The 27,546-nt window shown below is 41.2% G+C and overlaps 1 protein-coding gene across 1 annotated transcript in view; it reads right to left on the minus strand.

Annotated features, from left to right (window-relative positions):
• Positions 1-27,546, minus strand: part of Arid4a (AT-rich interaction domain 4A) — a 75,525-nt gene that overhangs the window by 46,663 nt on the left and 1,316 nt on the right. Inside the window, exons 2-10 of the mRNA XM_055595329.1 lie at positions 27,211-27,269; positions 24,989-25,099; positions 22,286-22,351; positions 20,963-21,053; positions 9,869-9,948; positions 9,693-9,787; positions 6,473-6,605; positions 1,392-1,471; positions 525-601 (exon numbers count right to left, since the gene is read on the minus strand). Coding sequence (XP_055451304.1) covers positions 525-601; positions 1,392-1,471; positions 6,473-6,605; positions 9,693-9,787; positions 9,869-9,948; positions 20,963-21,053; positions 22,286-22,351; positions 24,989-25,099; positions 27,211-27,216 — 739 coding nt within the window. The 5' untranslated portion in view covers positions 27,217-27,269. The remainder of the gene's footprint in view (positions 1-524; positions 602-1,391; positions 1,472-6,472; positions 6,606-9,692; positions 9,788-9,868; positions 9,949-20,962; positions 21,054-22,285; positions 22,352-24,988; positions 25,100-27,210; positions 27,270-27,546) is intronic.

The raw sequence follows: 27,546 nt of genomic DNA on the forward strand, positions 1-27,546 counted from the left end.
AGCCAGGGCTCTGTAGACAGACAACCCTTTCACACCCCTCAAAAAGAAGAAATATTAATGACCGAACATGCAAAGTTAAATTTGTAAAATTGCCAGGTGTGGTGGCACACACCTGTAGTCCCAGCACTCAAGGAGGCAGAGGCAAGTGGATCTCTGTGAGTTTAGAGGCCAGCCTGCTCTACAAATCAAGTCCAGGACAGCCAAGGCTACACAGAGAAACCCTGACTGGAAAAATAAAAATTCATAAAATTCATAGACTAAACATTTTTTTGCACCATTAAGTTGGAGCAGTCATTCAGGTGTATCTGTGAGGTGTGTACTCAAACCATGCAGGGGAGCAACATAAGTAAGGCAAAGCAAACCCACACATTCTAAGTTAATGCCTTTGCACTGGGCCACAGCCCATGGACCACAGGCTGGACACAGGATGCCACACAGTTAACATGGTCACAGAAGAGGCAGTATCTTTATTTTACATGTACAGTCACACCATGAAATAATATGCTGGCTCAGCTTTCTTTTACCTGGCTTCGCGCAGAGCTCAGATTCTGGTAGACTGAAGATGTCTAGCTCCTTAATGTCCTTTCTTGCGATAGAGTAACTGTGAAAGAGAACAAAATAGGAAGAACTACTTATTAAATGAAAATTTATAAGCAGTCCACGTTAATTCTACATAAGACTTCAAAAGTAAAAATTATTTTGTCAAACAGTGTTTTAAAAGTCAAAGGCTATGAATACTCTGATGCTTAGTAAAGTCTTAGAGGCAATGCAGGCAAAGCCAGTATCTTTTAAGTTTCATGTACTCAATGTACTCTTAACTGAAAGCATCAAGTTCACAATATTTCCAAATACACAACCTTCCTATAGACAATCGTTTCTACAATACAGTCATTTCAATACTTACATATAACAACTATTTTGTTCAGTATTTCCTAATTTTTGTTAATTTTTTAAAATAACAAATTTTCTTGACTGCCATATATATTATGGTATACCTTCACAGAGAATAACTTAATAAACATATAATTTTACTGTTTTCTTTGTAGAAAAACAAAATTGAAAGTTTTTAAAAGTCTGTTTTTTTAAAATAAAAAGTAAAAGTAACTATTCTACTAAGTCTATTAAAGTTTCATAATACATAAGAAACAGCATATGATAAAAATACAGAATTATCCAATTAAAAGAACTATATATACTTTATTTACCAATAAGTATGTCTTTAATCCTGTTCTCCCTTACTGTTGAATTTTTACATAAAATGTGTCAGCTACAAGTACCCTACATAAGAACCTAGACCACAGTGCATAACAAGTTCTCGCTTCCACCCTGAGGGGCTGCCTCCAAGGCAGGCGGCCAGTCACTGTGTCCCATCCCCAGGAATTGTTACTCACAATTTAGAATCAATAAATGAGCGAACTAAACACTGATCCTTTCTCACTGTGACGTCATCATTGCAGCTGGGAGAGATGACCTGGAATATAAATTCAGAATCGACTGACTCCTCTTATCTATTCACTATTTCCCCTGTGCCCCGCCCCCAGTTCTAAGTAACCAAACTCAAGGTCTTACATTCGATAGGGAAGCACTCAGCCACGGAGTTAATCCCCTAAACAAGAGCGTTTGCCTTCCATTATGTCTATTCATTTCATTGTGAGTGGCGTAGGGAGAGTTCGGGTTTTCGCTGGTGCTCATGAAGAGCTCACACTACAACTGGGAAGACCTGGTTCTCTCCTTTTACCAGCTCAGGATGTGAGAGTTAGTGTCAAGCTAACTCCTGAGCCATCTCCTGAGCCATCTCACCAGGCCTGAGGGTGTCATTTCCGAACTGACTTGGGGGCTGGGGGACCTGGGAGAGAGCTCAGCAGCTGAGAAGACCCAAATGACCCAGGTTCTGTTCCTGGTACCCACATGATGGCTCACAGTTGTCTGTGACTGAGCTCCAGAAAACCTGACACCCTCTTTTGACCTCTGGAAGTGCTAGCCACCCAGTGGTGCACAGACATACATGCAGGCAAAACACCTCATACACAAAGAGAGAAAGTAAAACAAAATGAAAAATGAAAAAAATTAAAAAGCAGGTGTGGTGGCGTAAGTCCCAGCACTCGGGGAGGCAGAGGCAGGTGGATCTCTGTGAGTTTGAGGCCAGCCTGGTCTACAAAGTTAGTCCAGGACAGCCAGGGTTCTGTTATACAGCGAAACCCAGTCTTGAAAAAACAAAAATAAATAAATAAATGAATGAATGGATAAGGAAATTTCTCAATCTGCTAATGTCTCTAATAGATTGTATTTTAGAAAAAATAGCTTAATTGCTAATAAGTCTTATTACTAACAAATTACAAAAAAAATTCATTACTTTTATCATATTGGCTTTCGAGATAGTTAACATAGTCATTAGGTAATACGAAGTAAATGATGAAATATAAATTAAAATACTATTGCTCTAAAACTTAGGGCTTGTTCTAACCTAGATACAACTTTCTAGTGCGCTTAATTGTTTGTGTGGGAGGGCACAGCATGTCTCACAGCATCCTGTGAGGGACAGATGACCACCTTGTCATCATTTTCTCCCTCCCCCACGAGGGTCCTGGGGATCAAACTTCAGCCCCAGGCACCGGCACCTTTAGTGTGGAACTATCTTGTTGGCCTAAGACTTCATCTTGTATCTCAAGCAGTAACATTTATGGATATACGGTCCGTACTTTATCTTAAGATAGGGACTCGTATAGCCCAGGCTGGCCAACGATGATTCCCTCTTTCCCAACAGCAGCGACTGCAGGTGTGAGACAGCCCAGGTGCCAATGTAGGACCTGAGATGGAAACTTGGCACATTACAGCTTTTTTTCTTTTTTTAAACTTTGTGGTGAGAACACTAGCATTTTTTTTTAATTTTATTTTTTATTTTATGTGCATTGGTGTGAGGATTTCAAATCCCTTAGAATTGGGAGTTGCAAACAGTTGTGAGCTGCCATGTGGGTGCTGGGAATTGAACCCAGGTCCTTTGGAAGAACAGACAGTGCTCTTAACCACTGAGCCATCTCTCCAGCCCCATACAGCTTTTTCTTAATTGGTGATGAGGGGTTTTATTTGTTTGTTTTGAAACAGGGTCTCACTGTAGCTTTGGCTAGCCTGGAAATTGTTCTGTAGACCAGGCTGGCCCTCTAATTCTGTGATCTGACTCCTTCCACCTCCTGAGGGCTGCGATCAAGGGCACATGGCACTGATACGTTTTGCATTATTTTTCAATCGTGTGTGCACATGCATGCACTCACAGAGAGATGGGGCATCTTTGGGTGCTGGGAAGCCCCTAGTGTGGGTGTTCTGCAGGCTGGTCCTCTGCAAGAGCAGCACATACCCTAATATCACTGACACATCACTCTGGCCCTTCATTTTTAAAAATACACCTTAGTATGCGTATTTTAAAATCTGGCTATTAAAAACCACGTAAGATCTTTTTTAACAGGGCATGAACAATTTTCAATTCATCATAGAACAACTGAAGAATTTTTTAATCTAGCCTTGAAATAAAAGCGCCTTAAAAGTGTGAAGAGTAAATAATTTCTGAATACTGTATTAGTGCTTTGTATCTAAAAGAACCGAGGTGAGTGGGTGGCATGCTCCTGGAGCTGCCGAGGCATTCCTATTCTTGACACTCTTCATACTTAGCAAACCAGAGCCTTGGACGCTGTAGGCCAACGTTCTAACTCAGAATGACACCCCGGCTCCCAGTTCTATTTTTTGTAATTACCATGAGTAACAACATATAGTTTAAGAGTGCCATATTCAACACTATAGAGCCAGATTTTTAAATATTCTTAATTAAATTTTCAATGTTTTCTGGTGTTTTTTATTTCTCTATTTTTGAGACAAGGTCTCACTCTAGAGACCTCATAGATGCACCTGACCCTGCCTCCAGTGTGCCCAGATTAAAGGTGCACCCCACCACGCTGGGCTGGATTTTTAAATGTTCTTATTTAAAAATAAAATAAAAACCTGTTTCAATTCTGGCACAAGGTCTCGTGTAGAGCGGTCTGCTCAGACCCTGCTGTGTAATAAGGAGGGTGACCCTGCACTCTCAGCACTCCCTCAAGCGTCAGGGTCACAGGCGCGGCCACACCTTAACACCACATACAAATACTTGTCTGGTGGGGGCTGGGTCCTCGTAGCTGCCAGGTTAGGGAGACGGCCCTGCTTGCCGTTTCAGTGTAACAGTGAACACTGTAACAGACAGGCAAAGCTACGGAACACAAGGAAGAACACACTGTGATGGAGTGCACACGAGGCTCAGGACAGTGCTGAAGGACCTGGGCCCAGCTGGCCAGAATAGGCGTGGCAGCAAAGGCCTAAAGGAGGAGTAAACATAAGCCTAAGCCTCATGACACCACGCTGAGCCGCTCTAATGGCCTCCATATTGATTCTTGTCATTTCCAGCCTAACAAGGGAGCAAACAAACTGTCTTAGGAACATTCCCCAACATGCAGCACAAATGTCACTCTTTTTCAGAACTAGCTGCGGAATTATTTCCTGATTTTCAGACGATCTTTTGAAAATCCTTCTGCCTCAGGAGTCAATTATATTTGCAGCTGTAGGCTCTGCCCCTGCCCATCTAATGTCAGCCAAAGAGGGTTCCATAAGATCAATACCACTCAGCAGTCTTTCCTCCCAAACAGCCTCTACTGCTCAACTGTTCTCACTCCTGTGTATACGAAGAAGACTGCCATTTCTGAAACTTTAAGAATCTAAAGCGCATCTTTCCTTTCTATTACCTTCTTATTCTAGCTCATGTTCTGGTACTAAAAGTTACTATAGCTTTCTTTCTCTCTCTTTCTCCCTCCACCTTCTTTCTTTTTTTTCAAGACAGGGTTTCTCTGTATAGCCCTGGCTGTCCTGTTAGCTCTGTAGACCAGGCTGGTCTCAAAGTCAGAAACCTACTTGCCTCTGCATCCTGATTTCTGGGATTCAAGGCGTGCCCAACTACACTGGGCTTGAAAACCTTACTATATAATGTGTAACGCAGTGTATAACATGTGCAGAGTGCGTGTTCTTGAGAGTGAAATACTGGAAGCGGCATCCTCTACTGTCTCTCTCTCTGAGGAACTTAAACCACAGGCAAACTAAACTCACCGCTGTCCTGAGCTAACGGCCATTACCTGAGCGTGGGTAAAGGTGTGCAGGTCTGCAGGGCTGTGTGACGTAGGGGTGGTGGGGAAGGCAGCTCAGTGGAGGACTGCCTGCCTAGCATGCAGGACGCCCTGGCTGTGACCTCCCATGCTGCACAGAACTGGGTGCAGCCGGACACACCTGTGTTCCTAGCATCTGGGAGGTGAAGGCAGGAGGACCGGAAGTTCAGTCATCCTAGGCTGTATGCCCATGCCTGTACATAAACCAGCCTGAACTACGGGAAACCTGGTCTCAAAAATAAGAAAGCTGAAGGGAGTTCATGGTGAAGGAGTCGCTGGCAATCTTTGCAAGAACGTGAAATTACCTAAGTACACTAAAACGAGGATTAACTGACTGAAAGGTTAAGGTTTCCTGGGGGATGTGGATGCACACGGATGTGCGGATGCGCAGGGCTGTGTGCTGCACGTGCCCATGCATGTGGGGAGGCTCAACCAGGTGGCAGGTGGCTTGTAGCAGGCTCCAGGCACTGCGAGGCCCTGGGGCAGGGTCCCCACCTAACTGACGCTTTTTTGCCTTTTGGCTGCGCTGGCCGGACAGGAAGCTTTCGAGTCTGTGTGTCTCAGGGCTGGCTCTGGGCCCTGGGCTTTCGAGAGCTGGCCCTCAAGTGCTCTTACCAGCTCACCCTCCCCCACCCCCAGTGCCCTGTTCTATTTCTCACACAAGTTCTATGTTACACCACCTTGTCTCCACCTCCTGGGTCGAGGCAACTTCCTGTTTTGGACCCTGGAGAAGACAGAACTATAGCCAGGCTGCAGCACATGTGACTCCAGTGTTGAGAACGGGAGTACTATGAGATAGTCAATTACTGTGAAATGATCTCTCCTAAAAACTTAGTTCTAGGCAATTAATCTGAATGTAGTAGAGACAGAATAAGGAGCCAGACATTGTGGTTCAGATCATAATCCTACAACAGAAGAGCCTGAAGCAGGAGGATTGCTATGAATCTGAGGCCAGCCTGAGCTACATAAATAAGTTCCTGGGCAGCCTGGATACAGAGTGAGACAAACAACAACAAAAAGAATTAAGGAATCAACATACAGGAACTGAAAATGTAAAACGGTAGTTATGACAGAATGAAGAGCACATTTTCAGGAAAAACCTGAAACATCCCAGTAAGTCATAACAAAGAATGGAAATTGAAGATGATGACGACAAGTCTCTGTGGCCCTGACACTGTCTTAAGTTTTAAACATACAATACAATCATTAAATTTGTAAAACTTCCACAGTATTTGAAATACGTTTTTAAAATACATTGTCTACAATCAGCCGAGGCGCTCTGCAGTGACACTCACCAGAGCAGGGCAGCATTCGCAGCTCTCCGCCGTGGATGGCACGCTCACAACTTTCCCCAACAGGTCGTCGTTGAGACGCCGCTTGTCCTCGTCCTCCTCCTCGCTGCTTTCTTCTTCCTTCTCGTCTTCAGTGCTAAGAGTCAGAAGAACCTGGTCATTAGCCAACCACAGCCCACAGCCGGGAACACTCGGAGTACTACACCGTCCACATGTTCATGGCTCCCGTGGCTAGAGCTCCATTCTCACCAGGCTGAGGAGATGGCCACTCTCCTGCCTCACACGACTACTCAAGCCACGACGGTAAGTAACTCCTGCGTTCCCTTCACTCTGTCAGTGAATACCTGGACTCCGTTCCCAAGCCAGGACAGAGAGGCAGAAGCCTAATTGTATCACCAAAGGAAAATTTCAAAACAAGATACCTTTCTGTTTTTAATGCCAGAGGCCAAATAATAATGTAAGCTTAATTTTCCAGTGGGCTATGAAAATAGCCCAGAAAAGACACATGAGGGGTTTATTCAGATAAATTAGCTGGGATAACTGTTTACTTTTAAGTGTCTACAACAGGTGTTAATTATTAAGTCTATACTTTATAAACAAAAATGAGTGTGTATTTTCATTTAAAATCATAGTGATTCTGAATCATTATCAGTGCTCCTGAAGCATCCTAAATATACTGACATCTTTAATTCACTAGGATATACAGTGCTGTTAACTACTGAATGATCTGGAGGCATTTGTTCCCTGATCTTTCTGCATTTTTATTTCTTCTCTCATAGACCTGCTGCCTAGGAATCACCACACGACTTTCTTTACTCTTCTGCATGACTAAGTTTATCTTAAAAAAAAAAAAAATTCTTATTTATTATGGATACAACATTCTGCCTGCATGTATGTCTGCAGGCCTAAAGAGAGTACCAGATCTCATTACAGATGGTTGTGAGCGACCATGTGGTTGCTGAGAATTGAACTCAGGACCTCAGGAAGAGCAGCCAGTGCTCTTAACCTCTGAGCCATCTCTCCAGCCCCTTTATCTTTATTTCTAACACTTCTACTTGCTTATTCAAATGTCCTGTGCTGAAATACCAGCTCACTCAACTTACTAAAAATTATAATTATTAAAGACTACAATATTATGCAATGAATAAAAACACCACACAGCATTAATGGCTTATTAAATAAATATCATACGCTGAGCACTTGCTACACGCTGAAAAACACATAGGACACTATCTAATCCAAACTGGCAAGACATCATCCATCCCGCTGACCTCAGCCATTCACTAGGAGAGGATCTTGTACTGCACGGGTGTGTAATAGCATTAGGTAACATAAATGTGTAATGAAGTGACACAGCTACAAAGTGGCTGAACTGAGACTTCCATTAAGGGACTTCCAGGGTCTTGTCTTTTCAGTTTGCAACCTATGTGCTGGACATGTATGTGGCCTTTTTACAGAGACAGTCCTTTGCTGTAAGCTCTTCTGGCAGTGACACAGACAAACAAGCAGCATCTGGGTATTGGTTCTAAACATTTACATCCCAGTGAAAGGAACAAAAATCCCTGGAGAAATGGCAATATCATGGTCTGATGCTGGAAAAGAAGATCATAAACTCCTGACACTGTGCAGTGCATTACTTGGTTCTCTTCCTCCATCAGGCATGGTAGCAAGTGCCTCTAAGCCACCTTGCTGGACCCGGAAGATTTTATTATAGCTACAAGAACTAAGTAACAAACTGAAGCAGGAATGAAAAATTACAAAATCATCATGTTTCCATCATTACAAAAGGGGTCTCACTGACTGATTAAAAAAAAAAATGGAAAGAATGATAACTTGACATGGACATATCTAGTAGCAAAGAAGCTCCACACAGATTCTCCACTTAGCCAGGGAGAAAAGGTAACTAAGAGAAATTGGGCAGGCACATCATGAACTAGTTAATCAAAGGTAATTTTATCAACTATGGCACAAGCTGATGGTATGCATCTAGTGATATACTTGTACGGAAAAGGACACACATCATTTACTATCAAAAATGTAATCTACAAATAAGAAACACCCGAGGACGAGCATGCTGGCACAGGCCTTTAATCCCAGCACCCAGGAAGGCAGAGGCAGGCGAATCTCTATGACTATGAAGACAGCCTGGACAGCCAAGGCTACAAAGAGAAACCCTGTCTCGAAAACCAAAAACAGAAACAAAACACCTGAAAAATCTGCATTTGCCTACACTCTTGGCAGTCTCATGAAAAGCTAAAAATCTAAAGAACTGTTTCCAGATTAACGGGAACTCATGAGGCACATCAAGGAAACGCAGCACATGAACATGACCTTGGTTTGGGTCCTGAAAAGATGCTCTGAAGACACCTAGGACAACGGGTGGACCTTGAAATGCTGACAGTGTGAGGTAACAAGATTCCACAGGGTGAACAGTATGTGCCAGAAACAGCAGGCCTGACCCAGTACCTTAGAACATGAGGCAAAATAATCATAATTTGACTGTGGCTGCATATTTTACATATATGAAAGTAAATTTTTGGATTATGATATCAGTATTTTACATAAGGGCAAAGGATTATGATGCTCTCTGCTTCCTTCCACATGGCTCAGTAAAATTAAAATAAAACTAGAAGCTAATTATAACATGCATATATAAAAGAAACGCAAAAATAAGGGAAGTAGGCCAGAAATACTGAAAACTGTTTAATCTAGACAAAAAAAAAAAAAAAAAAAAACCATAGAGAAACCCTTTGTATTATTATTTTTAAGTTTAATATTATTTTTAAGCCAGGTGGTGGTGGCACACAGTTAATCCCAGCCCCCAGGAGGCAGAGGCAGGCGGATCTCTGAGTTTGAGGGCAGCCTGGTCTACAGAGCAAGTTCTGCCAGGGTTACACGGAGAAACTCTGTCTCAGAAAAAAACAAAACAGCAACAACAAAAAGTTGTTTTTAAATAAAATTATTAAAAACTACAAGTAATTACTTAGTAATGAAAAATCATGCCAAATAAAGATTCTATCAAAGCAAATTGAAAGTCTCTTGGTAAATGGGATTTTGATAATGCATGGGGAAAGTAAATGAAGGAATGAAGAACAAAGTGTGCTGAGGGCAGAATGCCCACCTTAGAACATGCCATGGAAACATGAGCCAACAGACATTCTGGGAAAGTCAATGGCGGCAGGCCTCGACACCTGCACTATATTAACCAAATACAAGAACTCACATAGGAAGTGAAGACCTCCTCCCTCTGTTTGTCTTCTTTGCAATGACTGGCGTTCCAAAGTGTTCTGGGTTTGTTAAGGGAAGCTGGTCAAGGGTCTGCAGAAGAGACAACAGAATTCATTTCACATTCACTTCCCCCTCAGTCACCATGGTTCAAATCACCGCCTGCAACCATACCTCACTCTCGGCAAAATGTCTCTCCCCTTTCAGGCAAAGTGAGGTCCGCCTCAGAGTTTTCTCGTCGCCATCATCAAACACTGCAGGAAGCAAAAGATGTCTAAGAATTTGTGCACATCAATTCAAAAGCTAATCAAATGTAAACGATGCTATCACTGCTGTCTCAGAGCTGTGGTGGTCTGAACAGGTTGGCTCCCGCAGATTCTCAAAGACTCATGCTTGAATGCCTGGCCCACAGAGAATGGCACTACTGGTTGCTGTGGCCTTGCGAGAGGTAAGTGTGTCACTCTGGAGGTGGGGCTTTGCGGTCTTAAGTGCTCAAGCTATGCACAGTGTGGTACTTGATCCTGGCTACTGTAGGTTCAAGATGTAGAACTCTTGGCTCCTCCAGCACCATGTCTGCACAGCTTCCTGTCATGATGATAATGGACTATACCTCAGAAACTGTAAGCCAGCCCCAATTAAATGTTTGCCTTTATAATAGTTGCCATGGTCATGGTGTCTCTTCATACTAATAAAACCCCAAGATAGAGCTTAATACTCCTTATTTCTTAAGATATTTTCAAATGAATATACCACAGTTATTGTTTTATAGATGTCAAACAAACACAGTTAAATGGCTGTCCCTGGAACTCTTTAAGTATCCCCACTTGCTTTCCAGTGTCTACGCTACAGAATCATCTTCTTAACTCAACGGTGACCTAGTCAAAGCACAAATATAAAATTTCCTTGATCCTAGACTGAATAAAAGCTGGTATCTAAAAACCAAAGTGTATTCTGCACAGTTAATTAGGAAGTACCTCTACTTTCTCCAAATGTCTGATTTCTTCCTTTATTTTTCAGGTTTCTTGAAATGGGGTCTCTCTATATACCCCTGGCTGTCCTGGAATTCACTGTGTACACTAGACTAGCCCTGAACTCCCAGAAATATCTTACCTGCTCATGCTCTGTGTCTGATTTCTGATAATGATGATAGATTATGTTATTTTTTACTTATTTGCTCACTAACTTCTTAAACTAGAAGCAATGGCTGCCCGATTCTAAAATTTTCATAATGCAAGTTTTTTTTTTTTTTTCTTTTTCTTTTACTAGAAAACAACAAATGGGGCTGGGGAGATGGCTCAGTGGTTAAGAGCACTCAAAGGACCCCAGTTCAATTCCCAGCAACCACATGGCAACTCACAACTGTCTGTAATTCCAGTTCCTAGGGATCTGACACCTTGATACTAATGCACATAAAATTAAATAAATTATTTCAAAAAAGAGAAAACAACAAATGTAAAACAATGCAAAAAAATAAAAAAGATCTTAAACCTTCAGTTATTTATTCACTGTGTGTGAGTATATGTGCACCATGGCATGCGTGTGAAGGTCAGGGGACAGCGTGAGTTAGTTCTCTCGTTTAGTGTACGGGTCTGCAAAACTGACCTCATGTTGTCAGGCTTGGCAGCAAGCACTTGTCATTCCAGGCCAGTCTAAGCTACACAGCAAGACTCCTGACAACCACATCTAAAAAATAACACGATGAAAACCTAGAAACTTCTTGAAAGTTTCTATATCCACGACATTAAAAAACAATCATTAAATATGCATGTTTCAAGAAATCCAAGTAAGAAATTTCATAATTTATCCCTATTTTTCAAAAACCTAACTATACTATTTGATGATCTTAAATGTTAAGTTTTCAAAATGTATCAATAATTAGAGTATATTAAAGAGTAAATGTTCTTTGCTGGGTACAGTGGCATACACCTGTGATCCCAGAGGCTGGCAGACCTCTGTGAGTTCAAGGCTAGCCTGGTCTACAAAGCGAGTCAAGGTAAGCCAAGGCTACACAGAGAAACCCTGTCTCGAAACACCAAAAAAAAAAAAAAAAAAAATTAAAACATAAATGCTCTCAGATGGCACTTAATTGCCCAGAATTACGCAAAAATAAAATACAAACATAAAATCCTTACTTCAAATAGTAAATGAATCATCATTAAAAAGTAGGTATAATTTTATAAACAATGCTCACGGGAAAGCCCACATAAGCTACAATGATTACCTTTAGTCATCACATCATCCCAGCAAAGGGGAGGCTGAGGGAGGAGCCTGAGCAACATGATGCATTCTCAAAAACAAACAAAACAAACAAAAACAAAAACAAAAAAACAAACACCTCCAAACAAAATTTAAAAAAAAAAAAAGGTCATCAAAAACAGCCCAGGTGGTAAAAGGCAGGTGCTGAGAAAGCGTTGACAACCTGACTGTGGTCCCCACACTCCACAGTGGGGGTCTTACTTAGTAAGCCATAGAACTAGCCCATCTAATCTGTTCCTAAGGAGGTACACAAGGTGTGCCAGCTCCAGCCTGTGACCCTGGTCCGGAACTGTTTTGCAAGACGCATAAACAGGATGCTGAGATACAAGGATGACCAGAAGAGTCGGGGCAGCCTGGGCTGCATAGTGAGAGTCTCATAACAAATTCACACACACCTCGCAAAACACATCCTTTACAAAAAGAGTCCCAGTTTTCATAGAAGACAGAATAAATTGATATAACATCTTACAGTTAAAACCCTGACTTTTATCCAGGTGTGGTGGAGCATGCCTTTGATTCCAGCACTTAGGAGTCACAAACAGGCGGTCTGAATTAGGAGCCAGCCTGGTCTATACAGTGAGTTCAAGCACAGCCAAGGCTACATGGAGAAACCTTGCATTGAAAAATCTTGAATGAATGAAGAATGAATGAATAAAAATAAAATCCTGACTGGTTTCTTTTGGGACTTTGAGACAGTCTCTCTACATAGTCCTGGTTGTCCTAGAACCTGCTCTGTAGACCAAATACCTGTCTCTGCCTCCCAAATGCTGGGATTAAAAGCACGCACAACTATGCCTAGCCTCTGACTTTTTTTTTTCCTGAGACAGTGTTTCTCTATGTAGCTTTGGCTGTCCTGAACTCACTTTGTAGCCCAAGCTGGCCTCGAACTCACAGAGCTCTACCTGCCTCTTCCTTGCCTCCCTGAATGCTAGGATCACAGTTGTGCACCACCATGCCCAGCGGCATTTTTTTTAAATGGCTGTTACTAGCAAGTATTTGCTTCAAATCATACACTTACTCTTAAATAAAGCTGAAGAAATGTATATAAAAGACAACCTACATGTTCAATATTTAGCTACTTCAAACAGTTCTTCCTCTGAGAAGAAATATATTTACCTAGTTGAAATTATTTTGCATGCAAGGGACATCTTAAAGAAATGAAAAGCTCCTAACACTTTCTCACAGGTAAGCAGCCACGCTGTGTCCTATTTACGAGACAGACCTGAATGGCTGCCTGCAAATGCAATGATCAGACCCACAATGACAGCAAACAACATGGTGGCCTAGGGCTGTGATCACAGTGCTCAGGAGGCTGAGGCAGGGGAATCATGGGTTCCAGGCCAGGCTAGGCTATACAGTGTACTTGAGAAGGAAAGGAGGGAGAGGAAGGTAGAAAGGACAACAAAACCCTCTGCAGTGTCAGTGACATCACTGATGTGTGCATTATTGTCCATAATATGTGTGTCAAGTTATAATCTAGAGCCTGCCCACAAAGCGCAGCGGAAGAATGCAGTACAAGAGAGCAGTACAAGGTCCGGAGCTCACTCCCCAGTGTGTGCGACGGGGATGGGAGGAGTGAGGGGATGTATGCCGTGCAAGAAGGCATATGAACAAATGAACGGACCACTTTTTTCACAGAAAATTCCAATCCTTGACCTCACAAACCAAACAATAATTCTCCATGCATTTGTGTCGAGATACAAGCTACTTTGAAGAAAAAAAATCAAGCCAGGCATGATTTTAAATCAAACCTTTAATCCCAGAACTCAGGAGGCAGAGACAGGCAGATTCTGTGATGTTAAAGCCAGCTTAGCCTACTTAGGAAGTTCTAGGACAGTCAGAGTTACATGGTGAAGCACTGTCTCAAAACACGCGCACGCACACACGCACGCACGCACGCACGCACGCACGCACGCACGCACGGATCCGGTTAAGATCCCTGGCTGGTCTTACAATGGACTCAGGTTTAGTTCCCAGAACCTACATGGTGGCTCACAACTCCAGGTCCAGGGGACACAGTGCCTTCTGACTACTGTGGGCACCAGGCGTGTACATGGTGCACATACATACATGTAGACAAGACAGTCATACACATAAACATGTAAGTTCTAAAAAAATTAAGACCACCTGGCCCTAATAAATTTACATAAAAATATTCTCCATAGTGTTTTATTGATCATCAGTGGAAACCCTAGAATGCTCCAATGAAGAAACTTTAACAATGTTCTCCTTAATTCTTGTTTGATAAATAACCACTTTGAAATAAAGCTGTACTTTTGTTGAAAAAAACTCATTTTGTTTCATATCCATTATGGGTTGAAAAAACTATTAAAAAACAAAGGGATTTGTGATTGTTAATTTTTAAAAACTTTTATTTTATGTGTGTAGGTGTTTTGTTGGCATGTGAATGTCTGTGCACCGCAGTTATGCCTGGTGCCCATGGAAGCCAGGAGGACATCAGATCCCCTGCGTCCAGGCTTACAAACAGCTGTGAGCTACCATGTGGGTGCTAGGACTCAAACCCTTGGTCCTCTGGAAGAGTAGCCAGTGCTTTTAACCCCTGAGGCATCTCTCCAACCCCAAGGAGAATTTCCTGAAAGGGACTGGGGTACGAACAGCTACCTGGTCATCTTCAACAGGAACCTTCTAGTGAGCAAGGAGAAACAGGTTAAGATTCTAATTTCAGCACTCAGGAGGCAGAGGCAGGCTGAGCTTTGTGAGTATAAGACCAGTCTGGTCTACACAGAGAATTCTAGACCAGCCAGGGCTGCCTAATAAGACCCTGTCTTAAAAGATATTTTAATTCAAACTATACAAATGTATATAGCTGAGTACTTTCTACACTTGTTAGTGAGTGTTAAGGTTTTTCTGAAAGCCATGGAGAGCACAATAACATAATGGATTTTCTAATCCTGACATCTCCATTGTCAAACCCCTAAGAGCAGCTCTAGCTATCGGTGACGTGAGAGCCAGAGCTTGGCAAACTGAGGCAGAAGACTCAGTGAGATAAGCCAAGTAGCCTCGACCGGACAGTATATCCAGGGACAGGCCATGCTACAAAAATTTAACCATTTCTGAAACACTTGATACTCGCAAAAAATATTTGCATAAATAATTCATTGACTATTTAGCAGTGCCCAAAATTATTAAATCTGATATTACATAGAAATAAATACAAAAGCTTAAATAGCAGAAAAATAGCAAAACTAAGACTCAAGGCAACACTTATCATTCTAGGTAGAAAAAAATAATTCAGACACAAACAAGTACATACACCTGAACCCCAACCTTCTAAAATTCAAGGGAACAATCAATAGAAATATAGTATAATATGCCACTAAGTATAGAAGCTCTATCTACCTGTTATCCTAAAACTAACTGATACCATAGGATAATAAAATGTCTAAAGGATGCCATCTATCCAGACATATTATAACTGACTATCACTTACTAAACTTCAATTACATTCTAGTCCACAATACAGCACCTGCATGGTAGAAATCACCATCTTCTTTTTATAGATAAATTTAGGATAAAGAAAGTTAAGTAGTGACCTACAATTTAATTAAAAGAGAAAAGCTCATTTAGTACATACAAGGAATAAGTATAAAACAAATATGATAGCAAGCCTATCATATGCTAGGCTATTGCTCCTAGGTTTGTTACAAGGAAGAGGAAGTCAAAATTCAGAAAAATAAAATTATTGGTATAGACGTATACAGCAGTTATGATGGAACAAAACATTTCACATAATGAAGTAAAAACTTCAAATACGCATATTTTTAGGTATAACCAACTGTTCTTTAAAATTCATTTACTTGGCAGGGTGGTGGTGGATCAACCTTTACTCCCAGCATTTGGGAGACAGAGGCAGGCGAATCTCTGGAGATTGAGGCCAGCCTGGTCTGTAGAGTAAGTTCCAGGACAACCACGGTAACAGACAGAAACCCTGTCTCAAAAAAACAAAAAACAAACAAAACTCCCACAACATTTATTTTTACTTACGTAGCTGACAAATCAAAATACAAAAATGTATGGTATGAAACATAATGTTTGAAATAAACATATAAGCTTAGATGCTGGCACCTGTATTACCTCACAGTTTTTTTTTTTTTTAGTGAGAACATTTAAAGACTATTTCGGTGCACTGTTACTGACTGGCCAGCAATCTCTCTAACTCATTACCCTCCTCACTCCTTCTGCTTTAGTCTTGCCTCGAGTGCTAAGCTCCAGGAACCTCACCACAGCCATTCAACTTACTCCTCCTGACTGAAATATTTATCATTTGACTAATACATCCCCAATCCCTCAGCCCCACCTTCCTCAGCTCCCTTTTTTCGGCTTGCTGTCTGACCATTTCATATTCTACATACAAATAAAATGGTGTAGTATTTGATCTTTTGTGCTGTGTGTTCCTGTTAGCACAACAGCCCCAGGTTCATCTGTGCAGCTGTAAGTGGAAGGATTTCCAGTTTTATTAAGACTGAGAAGGATTCCACAGCCACAGACCACACTCAATCTAGTCAGCCCCTGATGTGTCTTAGGTTAATTCCATCCCACCACTCAGGAAAAAAAAAAAAAAAAGCCACAGTGAACATGGAAACACAAAAAGGTCTCTGATGTATTGATTTCCTATTTCTTTAGATGTAAATCCAGAAATGGGATTCTGCTTTGTAATCAAGTGCCGTTGGTAGCACATGCCTATACTCCCAAGCACTCAGAAGGCAGAGGCAGAAGGACTGTGCAAGCCAGCCTAGGCCACACACAGAGATCCTGTCTAACAAAAATTCAAATTTTAGTTTTATGCGGAACCTCCATCGTGTTTTCCACAGTGGTTTTACTAATTTATAGTCTTGCCAAGAGTAAGCAAAGGTTCCATTTGCTCCACATCTTACCTGTATATCCTGTCTTGTGACAACTCTTGTAACAGGTATGGGATGATACCTCATGATGGTTTTAATTTCCTTAATGATCAATACGTAGTCATACATCAATTAACAATGGGAGTAGATCCTGAGAGAAGCATGGTTAGGTGATTGCGTCACTGTGAGATCATGGCAATCCTAGATGGTGCAGCTTCCCACACACCTAGGTGATACTGTGTAGTCACTGCCCTCAGGATACACAACACGCATACTGAAAGCATAGGTCTCAAGAATGCACTAAGTATCTGTAAATCTAAACAAAGAACAGGAACAACAAACACACAGCCCAAAGGATACAATGGGAGACTGGAAGGACAGCTTAGTGCTTAAGAGCACTGGCTGCTCTTCCAAAGGACCTGGGTTTGAGACCCGGTACCCACAGGGGCTTACGACCTTCTTTAACTCCAACCCCAGGGGTTCTGACACCCTCTCTGTCTCCTAATACATCAGCCACATGTGGTATACATACATGAAGGCAAAATACACATCTTCCTAAGGTTTAAATGGTGAGCTGTATAAGCTACCCACTGTGAAAGAAGCCAACAGAGCCAAAGTTGCTTAGCTGGGTCAGGTAGAGAAGAGTGACTGTGAAGGGCTGGAATATCACTGTATACCACCACGGACTTCATAGATACTGTATACTTAGGCTACACTGAATTTATATTTTTCTGCAATAATAAATGTTAGTTTACTCTAACTTTGTTTATCAAGCTATTTTTTAATTTGTTTTGAGAGAGGATCTAGAAATCACTATGCTGACCAAGCTGGCCTCAAATTTAAAGAGATCTGCCTGCCTCTGGGCCCCCAAATGTGGGGATTAAAGGTGTCTACCACCCATCACACCTGGCATTTTTTTTTATCTTGTCTCATGTAATAATACTCAGCTTAAAACACAAAACTATTTGTACACCAATACAAAATTACTTTCTTCCTTTCTGCATTAACTCAATTTTATAAGTTTACTTTTCTGTCAGAACTTTTTTTGCTAAAAACTCAGATACAAACACATTAGTCTAGGTCAACACAGAACTAGGATCATCACAGCACTGGCTTCTAACTCTATATCTGGTACTCAGGGACAGTAACATACAACGTGGAGTTATTTCCAAAGGTGACCTGGAAGAGTTTCTGAAGGGCTTGTCTTAGGCTAAACTCCCACATAGGAATAACAAGCAGAAGGCACCAGGGGGAAGTGATGGCTCAGCAAGTGAGAGCACTCACTGTTCTTGCAGAAGACCCAGGGTTCAGTTCCTAGCAGCCACGGCGTGGCTCTGAGTCACCTTTAACTCCAGTTTCCAGGGGATCCATTACTCTTTGAACATGATGCACATAAACTCACAAACATACACGCTCACATAAAAATAAAAAATAATTTAAAAAATGCTTTCAATCATTAACCACTGGTATAGTGATAAGAGCCATGGCCTTGATGATACAGTTACTCTATCAGTAACTGTAACTGTGGTCCTCCTAATGATTTCTACTTTTTCTACCAAATAAGTGTTTCTGTTTGTATGGTATGATTTCCTCCCTCCCTTCGTTTTTGGTAATATTTACTTACTAAAGATCTATTTAATTACTTTTAATTACGGTAGGTTATGCGCATGTAAGCGCGGGTTCCCATGGAGAGCAGAGGCACTGAATCCCCCTGCAGCTAGAGTTACAGGCAGTCGTGAGCTGCCCAACAGGGGTGCTGAGAACTGAACTCCGGTCGCTTGGAAGAACAGTAGGTCGTCCCTCCAGCCCTGTGATGTCTAGTGTGCGCACACATGACACGACACGTGTGGAGAAGTGGGCGTATTCTGAAGGGTTAATTTTCTTCTACTACATAAGTTCTGGCAGTCACCCCAGTTCAGGTGTCAGGTCTATATGGACCACTTTTGCCCACTGGGCCACCTCACCAGCCTACGCGGGTTGTTTTCTATACATGAACTGCGTGCATCAGAATCATCCAGTATTTTAATAGAAAGAAAGCTTCCACTGCCTCCCTACAACTACTGGATTTGGTTTGGGGTTTTCATTTTATATTTCTCAGATAAGAACCAGCTGATTCCTACACATTCTTAGATATGCTTGATATCTCAATCATATGCAAGTTACGTACAAAGTGGTCTGAGTATAAGAATTACACACTTCCTTCTGGGATTATCCAGCACAGAAGAACACTATAAATAATGCTCAAATAGCAACTACCTTACAGAAACGACAAAATGCTATTCAAGAAGAGGACAGGCTCATAATTCAATGATTATTCTGGAATATAAAAAGAGAAAATGTGAAGATGTGCAGGTATTGCTTCTGCAGGGTATGGCTAAAGCTATACAAGTTCTGAATGCAACCTTGAGAGCAAGGGTCACAGAGGGCAGATCTGTATATGTATCGTATAATATCATATAACTCTTATTTACCAAACCTTTACCCTTTACCAGCACTTTGCCTAATAAAGCACAATTCTATCCACTTCATCTTTAGAGTTATTATTAATTGTAGTTTTTAAATCTTTAAAATATATCAATAACAACAACTTGGCTCAATGAAAAACAAATAGTTGAGAATAACAGTGCCTCATGAACCACAATTTCCAGGAAGTCAAAGAATTAAAACTTTTTTATTAAGTCCTTGGAAAGAGAAAATTAAATAAATTCATCTAGCCAGGCAGTGGTGGTGCACATCTTTAATTCTAGCACTTGAAAAACAGAGACAGATGGATCTCTGAGTTCAAGACCAGCCTGGTACAGAGTGAATTCTAGGACAGCCAGGCCAACACAGAGAAATGCTGTCTCAAAAAAAAACGGCAAAACAAAACAAACAAACAAGAAAACATCTAAGAGGCTGGAGAGATGGCTCAGCATTTAAGAGCACAAGGACCTGGGTTCGATTCCCAGCATCCACATGGCAGCTCACAACTGTCTGTAACTCCAGCTCTAGGGGACCTGACACCTTCATTGAGACCTATACATGCAGGCAAACCACCAAAGCACGTGAAAAAAAAAAATTTAAAAATTAAAACAAACAGCTAAAATAAAATTTAAAGCTAAAAGTAAACCTAACTAAGCAAGGAAACCATAATACCGTAACTACATTACCAAGATGCATATACAAGCACAAAAGCAAGGTTATAGGTGTCCAGTATAAACATCTTGGATACAGTCCACAGAGGTCCGCAGTCGGAAAGTTATGGAGAGGAGGTCTGGAAATGTCACTGCCGGTTTTCTCCCCAGTATAGATAACCTCAGTGCTTCCATGCAATTTGGAAGTTTTTAATTTATACATGACACTTGTTGCTTCTTGCTAGGTTTTAGGTTTGTTTTGAGACAGGGTCTCATGTTCCCCAGGCTGGCTTCAAATTCAGTATGTAGCCAACGACTATCTTCAACTCCAGAGCTTCTTGCCTCTGCCTCTGAGTGCTGGGGATTACAGGAATGGACGATCATACCCACTGGTCTTGCCATGGTCTGAAACTATGTAGACCAGGCTGGGCTTGAACTCATGAAGATCTGCCTGTCTTTGCCTCTGAATACTGGGACTAAAGCTATTTGCCACCATTCCTGGCTCACTAATGCTCTTTTATGAAGCCAGCACAAGTTTACACACAGAACAGTAAGAATGAATTCACAGCATCGGTATACACCTCATCTTGAAACTCCTGATGGAAGAACCCTCTCCTGTTAAGCACCTGGGCTCAAATCTACTCTGGCAGAACCTGTTCCATCTGTATCCTCTGCGGCAACACCTAGTTATCCTCAAGTGCCTACATTAGCCTTACTGCACAAACGGCAGTGACACCTGTGCAGTCTTCCCTACAATTACAGAAATAACAAACTGTCTTAGGAAAAAAACATTACTTTCTTGAAGACAAAATATCCAAGTCAGCTACAAAAAAAGTACTAAGGATAAAAACAGCCCCGTGATCTAAATGACACCTGCTTTTGCTCCCAGCTGAACATCACTACCAATTTTTTGGCTAGTATATCCAGCAAACTCACAGGAAAGAATGCAAGTTTCCTGCCAACACACACTTCCCTGTATTTGGAAGGTAGAAGTACACACACCTCCGGTCAAAGCTATGTGTAAAGCTACTACTTACCCACAGTATACCAGCTAGCGTCCGTCAACTTGCTGATAATAGCCTCCTGGAAGGATCCATCAGATGTCCTTGTTTCAACAATAGCTCCAACCTGAAACATGAAACCCAAATCTTCTTACAAGATTTAAACACAGACCAAACTATTCCCATCAACTCAGGATCTGAGTAAGAAACTATCAACAAACACATGAACTAGATTAAGGCAGAATTATCTGTAACAATGTTTGCATCTTCCTCATGTAATTTGAGCCCCAGAGTTCACTGGTGTAATTAAGGCAGTTGTTACATTTTACAACTTGAAAAGATAATCTACAGAGTCCATGATTCAAATCCTGACTAAAAAATCTTACTTCAGAGTTTGTTCGCCATGTTGTATTATTATCTCCAATAGGCTTAAATATAACAAATGTCAAATCATAAGACAACAAAAACAGTTTGTTTGATTTCACCAAAATATTGAGTATGGAATTCAGCTCTTATATTTAAGGACCTGTCACAGAAAGGTTCAGCTGGAGAGAGAGGAACAGACCAGTTAACCTAGACTCAGCTTCCAGACCTTTGTATATTGATATTAACCAAAGTGGTACTTGAACATGACAGAGACTTAACTACATAAAGTCAGAAATGAATAGAAGACACAATATTGCTTTTCATTAAATTGAATAATGAAGCAAATATAGTTTATATGATAAATCGAAACAAATAGAAAAGTTTATGAGATTTGGCATGTCCCAGGCATCATCTTAAATACTGACACAATGTTAAAAAAAAAAAAAGTAACATTCAAATGAGACAGGGAAGCACACCCTCACAGGGAGATCTTTGTAGGTTCAAGTCCAGCCTGGTCTACAGTGAGCGCTAGGGCTACATGATCAGACCCTGTCTCAAAAAAGAGAAACAAACAAGTAAGCAAGCTTTCAGTGTACACGAATGCGTGTATTCAGTGACAAGGGAAAGCTTGGCTCCCTAACGTGTGTAAAAGCACTGTTGGCCAAGCACACCGCTAGCCACCCATGATCCCAGCACTCGGGAGGCAGAGGTCTGCGCTACAGTGGCAGGGCAACCTGGGCTGTGAGGCCATCTAAAAGAACCAAACTCAAAACAGAACAAAAACAAATTAAATAAACACGTGATCCAGCTGTGTGTGACGTTCTTAAAGACACAGTCATTACATTATCACAACTTACACTATTGTATCGTTTGTACTTGCTCTCTGATCAACATTCATATATAAGTGCAAGTTTATGTACAAATGAAGCCTAACAAATTATGGCATTTGCCTGTGATTTACTGTTTTTAATTCTGAATTGTCCACATACGTACTCTTAAAGGGCCCTTTACTTGATCATCTTGCACCAACTGTGTTGTGTTATCCTGTTTCAGAAGTACCTGGAAAACAAAACAATCTGCAAGTCACCTTTTGAACAATGCCTCTGTAGTAAGACCGCAGACGCCTCCTTCCCACCCTGTGGGTACCTCTGGGGTAACAGTTATTACGCTGGCTTCTGTGTATGTTTCTTTTCTTTCTCATTAACCTTGAGCTCCTTGAAGGCTGGAGACCTTTCATTACTATTCCCCTTGTTGTTAGCAAGTGTCAGTGCATATTACAGCCATTTAATAACTGCTTGCCAAATGAACAAACTATAGCTTTATAACCCAGTGATACTATAAAAAGGTAAAACTGCTCCTAGTGCATTTTATCAAGTCACAAAAGGTTTTGATAGTCACAAAATATTTTTTAAACCTTTAATTTTTATTGCCTGTTTAAAAACAAAGCTTTCGAGGTCCTTAACTAACCTTATTAGGTTAACACCTTTAATCCCAGCACTCAGGAGGCAGAGAGGCAGGTGGGTCTCTGTGACTTTGAGGCCAGCCTGGTCTACAATGGGAGTTCCAGGACAGGCAAAATTACACAGAGAGGCCCTGTCTCAAAACAAAATGAAACAAAATAAAACAATAAAGTCTTATGATAATTAGAAGCAACTTAATTACAACAAAGTATCCTTCTCCAGTGTTCTTGCTCTTTAGGTTCTACCACACATACAGGAAACATCACAGCAGTGGAACCCAAATTCTAGGTAATGAGTGTGTAAGATGTCCTCAAATAATTACTGTATTATTTTAAATAAAAAAACTGAGAGCCACAATATTTACATATTTTTTAAAGGTTAAAATTGTCAATGAATCTCAAATACTCAGAGGTCCAATTTTATAGCTTATGAAGTTAAGAGGCTACATGAAGAAGATAAAAATGTCAAATGGCATCCTACCAATCAAGTTTCACTAGCAGACCCATACCTGGGTCTGTTGACTGCATGAGTTGCATTCGCTGAGAACAATTACTCCTAAGCCTTGTACTTGAAAGGCTTGCTGAATTACTCCCAGAGGTTTTCATTCAGAATCTTTGAGATACAGTCCTGAGAATCTTCATTTTGAGCAAGTTTCTAAGTGGGGGCTAATGCTCCTGGCCTGGGAGCCACAATTTGAGAATCAATGCTCTAGCTCATTTGTTTGTTCATCTATTCATTCACACATTCAACCAACTGAGTGACCACTACCTATGAAACACTACTGTAAGTATCCGGGATAGAAACTCTGGGATGTCTAATCCTCATGGTACATAACTATGGTAAGAAAACATAAATGAAGCTGGGTGCATTGGCACACGACTGTGATCCCAGAACTCAAGGGTCAGAGTTCAAGGCTAGCCTGTTCTACAAAATGAGTCCAGGACAGCTAAGGCTACACAGAGAAACCTTGTCTCAAAAACAAACAAACAAACAAACAAACAACAAAAAGAAAGACAGATATGTAACTGAATAGGGCATATACAAACTATAGAAACATGATTACAATAATAGTAACAATGACGCTACGACAGGCACAACAAAACACGGAAGCCTGTAAAAAATATATGGACTTTCATAAATTATATTTTATAGCTCTATAACGTTACAAGTATGTATATACAGAAAGATATTCCTGTACCTACATTAGAAGGACAGACAGGCTAGTTAGGGATGTGGCCCGGGTGGTTAAGGTAGCTTGGCCTGAATGAGACTGTGAGTTCTATCCTCAGTGCCATAAAAACCAGGCGCGGTGGCTCAGCCTCTGATTCTAGGACTTTGGAGGGGGTGGGAGCAAGAAGATCAAGTTCAAAGTCATTCTCAGATACTCAGTGAGTTTGAGTTCATCTTGGACTACATGAGTCTCCATCTCAAAAAAGAAAACAAAAACAACAACAAACAAAAACAACAGATCTACAGGGAAACTGACTATGTTAACAGATTTCTGAAAAGTTGTGGATATTTCTCCACCTGTCCTTTTCTATATTTCCAAACTCTACAGGAATTATGAACTTTACCTTTGTTTTCCTGGTCTTAAAAATCAAAGTCTTGGCCAGGCATAGTGGCTCAGGTCTATAATTTAACACTCAGGAGGCAAAGACAAGATGATCACCAGAAATTGTCTGAAAATGCCAGACACAAACACACACACACACACCTCAACTCCATGAATCATTATTAATGTTATCTTGAAACCATAACTTTAATGTATTGTTCTTCCTAATCACTGAAACTGTCATTATCTGATTAAGAAAGGGGAGATAAATTATAGCCCAGGTATGGTACCACGAACAGGCATGATCCAGTAACACAAGCATCACTCCTTGGTATCTTGACAGAAGCATTCTGGAATCCTTTCTCAGTTTGAGGTCTCTATTTTCCAATTCTTAAAACACTTTATAAGTTTAGTATACAATGATTCTTGCTCATAGCACTGATTCAGTAGGAGACTGATCATGTACAGTCTTTCCCTCTGGACTCATAGAGACTGCAATATCTTCAGTGTACATAAAGAAACTGTTATAGGACAGACAGGGCTCTTGTCACTACCCAGCCTTCTGTCACTTGCAGAATACCAAATAAACCTATTTGTTTGCTAAGAGACAAATGGTAAACAACAAAAAACAAACAAACAAACAAAAACCCCTCAGTTGTTTTAAACAGTCTATAAGCATTTTACCTTAACTTTCACCAGCCTTTTCACGGTCTTGATCTTTGCCTCACAGAAGGCTCCTCGGTACTTGGCACTGACATCAGTTCCCACTGTGAGGTAGGCAGGCTCATCTGCCGCCTGAGGAAAGAACATAAACTTTGAAGACACTTCTGTTCTCCTTTACCCCGCCCCTACCAGAATTAGAAGGGGCTACATTTGCAGTCACAAGGACATTAACATAGTCTGCTTAACAACAGTGAGCATTTGGAAAACACCCCTAAAGCAAACACCTTATTAACACTATTTCATTCTATATAGTCATTTCCTGATGCTGTAAAAGTAGTAACTGGAAACTACCAGTAGGAAAAAAATTTGATTTTTTTTTCAGTTACATGTTTTAAGAAATTTTACAATTAAATATATGAGAAATAAAAAGACTAAAAAAAAAAAAGGAAGAAATGTATTTATATCAAATGTCTCATGAATTTTATTAAATTTGGGCCTACAGTAACTTCTGTTCTCCAGATGAAAAAGAAATATTGCTAAAAAGTTAGTCCTAACTGTACATAGTTAAATGTTTAGTGAGACTGATTATGAAGGTAGCACCTTTTGTTTGCTTGGAGCTTTTGAGACAAGTGCAGGCTATCTCTGTCTCCTAAATGCTGGGATTACAGGCCAGGGCCACCAAGCCTGGCTGAGGCGTTATCTTGTGATACAGTGTATCTCTACAGACAAGACACCAAGCAAACTCTTTCCGAAGTCCTGGATGAAGGTTGTATTTGAAAGGTTTAGGTCTAAACTTCACTGATGAAAACTGATAGCTAAAGACTGTAGCGGTATCTAGTTTACAACATTAGTCCTCTCAGTATACTTAAAACATCTTTTATTAGGAAATGTCCACTTACAGAAAGTAGTCATGACCAGAATCATACACTGAAATATGTAAGACACTTCCATTTGCCATTCATTCTAATCTTGACAGTAACAGACGACTGCTATCTCAGTCTGTCATTTGACCTATTTCAAAAGCTGTTATGAATTCATACAATTCAATTATAAGTGCAAAGATATAAATGTATACTTTAGCTAAACATTTTTAATGGGAAATAATTTTTCATTTTCCAAAGTATAAGAAAATTCTATCACTCCAAAGAAAGCAAACAAGAGGAAATGTGAGAATTTCAGAAAGTAATATACTTCAACAGTCAGGTATGGTGGTGCATGCCTCTCTCTCATCCGAGGATCTGGAGAGAAGCAGGAAAACTAGTCCTGTTTCAAGGTCAGCCTTGAACTACAGCGTGAGTTCCAGGCCAACCTGGGCTACAGGATACTGTCTCAAATAACCGAAACCTAACTTTTATTTACTATGTATTATATACATGCCTGCACAGAGAAGCCACGGCAGTAAGCACAACACAGAGCATGTACTTTTAAATGTCAGTCCACTTACAAACAGAAAATGAAGAGGAATACTTTTTGTTAACTATCTGACCAGAAACAAACAAGGGCCACAGTATCCTAAGGCATTCTGAAGAATGTTATGAAAGCTTCCTTTCCCTTTAAACACACAGAGAGTGACGTTCGTAAGACTAGGAAGCTAAAAAAACAAAAAACAAACAAAAAAAAACCCCCACACAGAATCATGCCTTAATATATATTACGAAGACAGAAATAAGCAACCTAAATACTGTCATGACCTTTGTTTACTTTATCCCAAGAAGAAATATCCAGAACTATCTCCCTTACTCAAGCTACACATTATTTCTTTTAGAAAATGGCATTGGTAGTGGAAAGAGGGAAGTAAACATGTTTCAAGAAAACAAAAGCAAAACCAAACCAAAACACCAAATATTTAAAAAAAAAAAAAAAAAAAAAACTAAATGAAGCAGGACAAAAGCTTTATTTCTTGAAAGGTGCTGTTAACACAGAGGTCTATGAAGACCAGAAAAGCTGTCGGACTTTTTCCAAAGTGCTAACTGCAAGGGAGAGCTCAACTGCCTGCATTTACACACACACACACATACACACACACACACACACACACACACACACACACACACACGCACTCACACGCGCGCACACACATACACACACGCACACACACCCCTCACCCATTCACACCTCATTTTCCTGAAAGCGCTTCTTAGCAGAGAAATCAATTTCGAGTAACAAAAAAAGGGCTTGCCATTCCACAACAGCAGGCTCGGGACTGGGTGCGTCCGGGGCACTGAAGAGTTGGCTGCACTTACCTTCATCTTGACTGGTGACCTGTGGGGTTCCAGCTTCCAGGAGTTCTCGTCCCCGGGCGCTAGAGCCGAGCCGGGCAGGGGAAAGAGAGGTAGAGCGATCAGTCCAAGGCGGGGTGCGCCAGGGAAAGAAAGTAAACAAATGCAGGCGGGGAGGGGCCGGGCGCCGCGGCCCCGGGGACGGACCCCGATCGGGGCAGCCTCGGCGGCTGCGGGGACCCACGCGCGCCAAAGGGCAGCGCGTCCCGCCCCTGCGCGGCCGGACGGCCCACCGCGCCCCCCAAGCCCGGCCGGCCACTCGGAGCCCTCGCGGGTCCGCGCCCCGCCTCCGCCGCCCGG

This window comes from Psammomys obesus, unplaced genomic scaffold (assembly GCF_907164565.1).
Source record: "Psammomys obesus unplaced genomic scaffold, mPsaObe1.curated_primary_1811, whole genome shotgun sequence".
NCBI classification, from domain to species: Eukaryota; Metazoa; Chordata; class Mammalia; order Rodentia; family Muridae; genus Psammomys; species Psammomys obesus.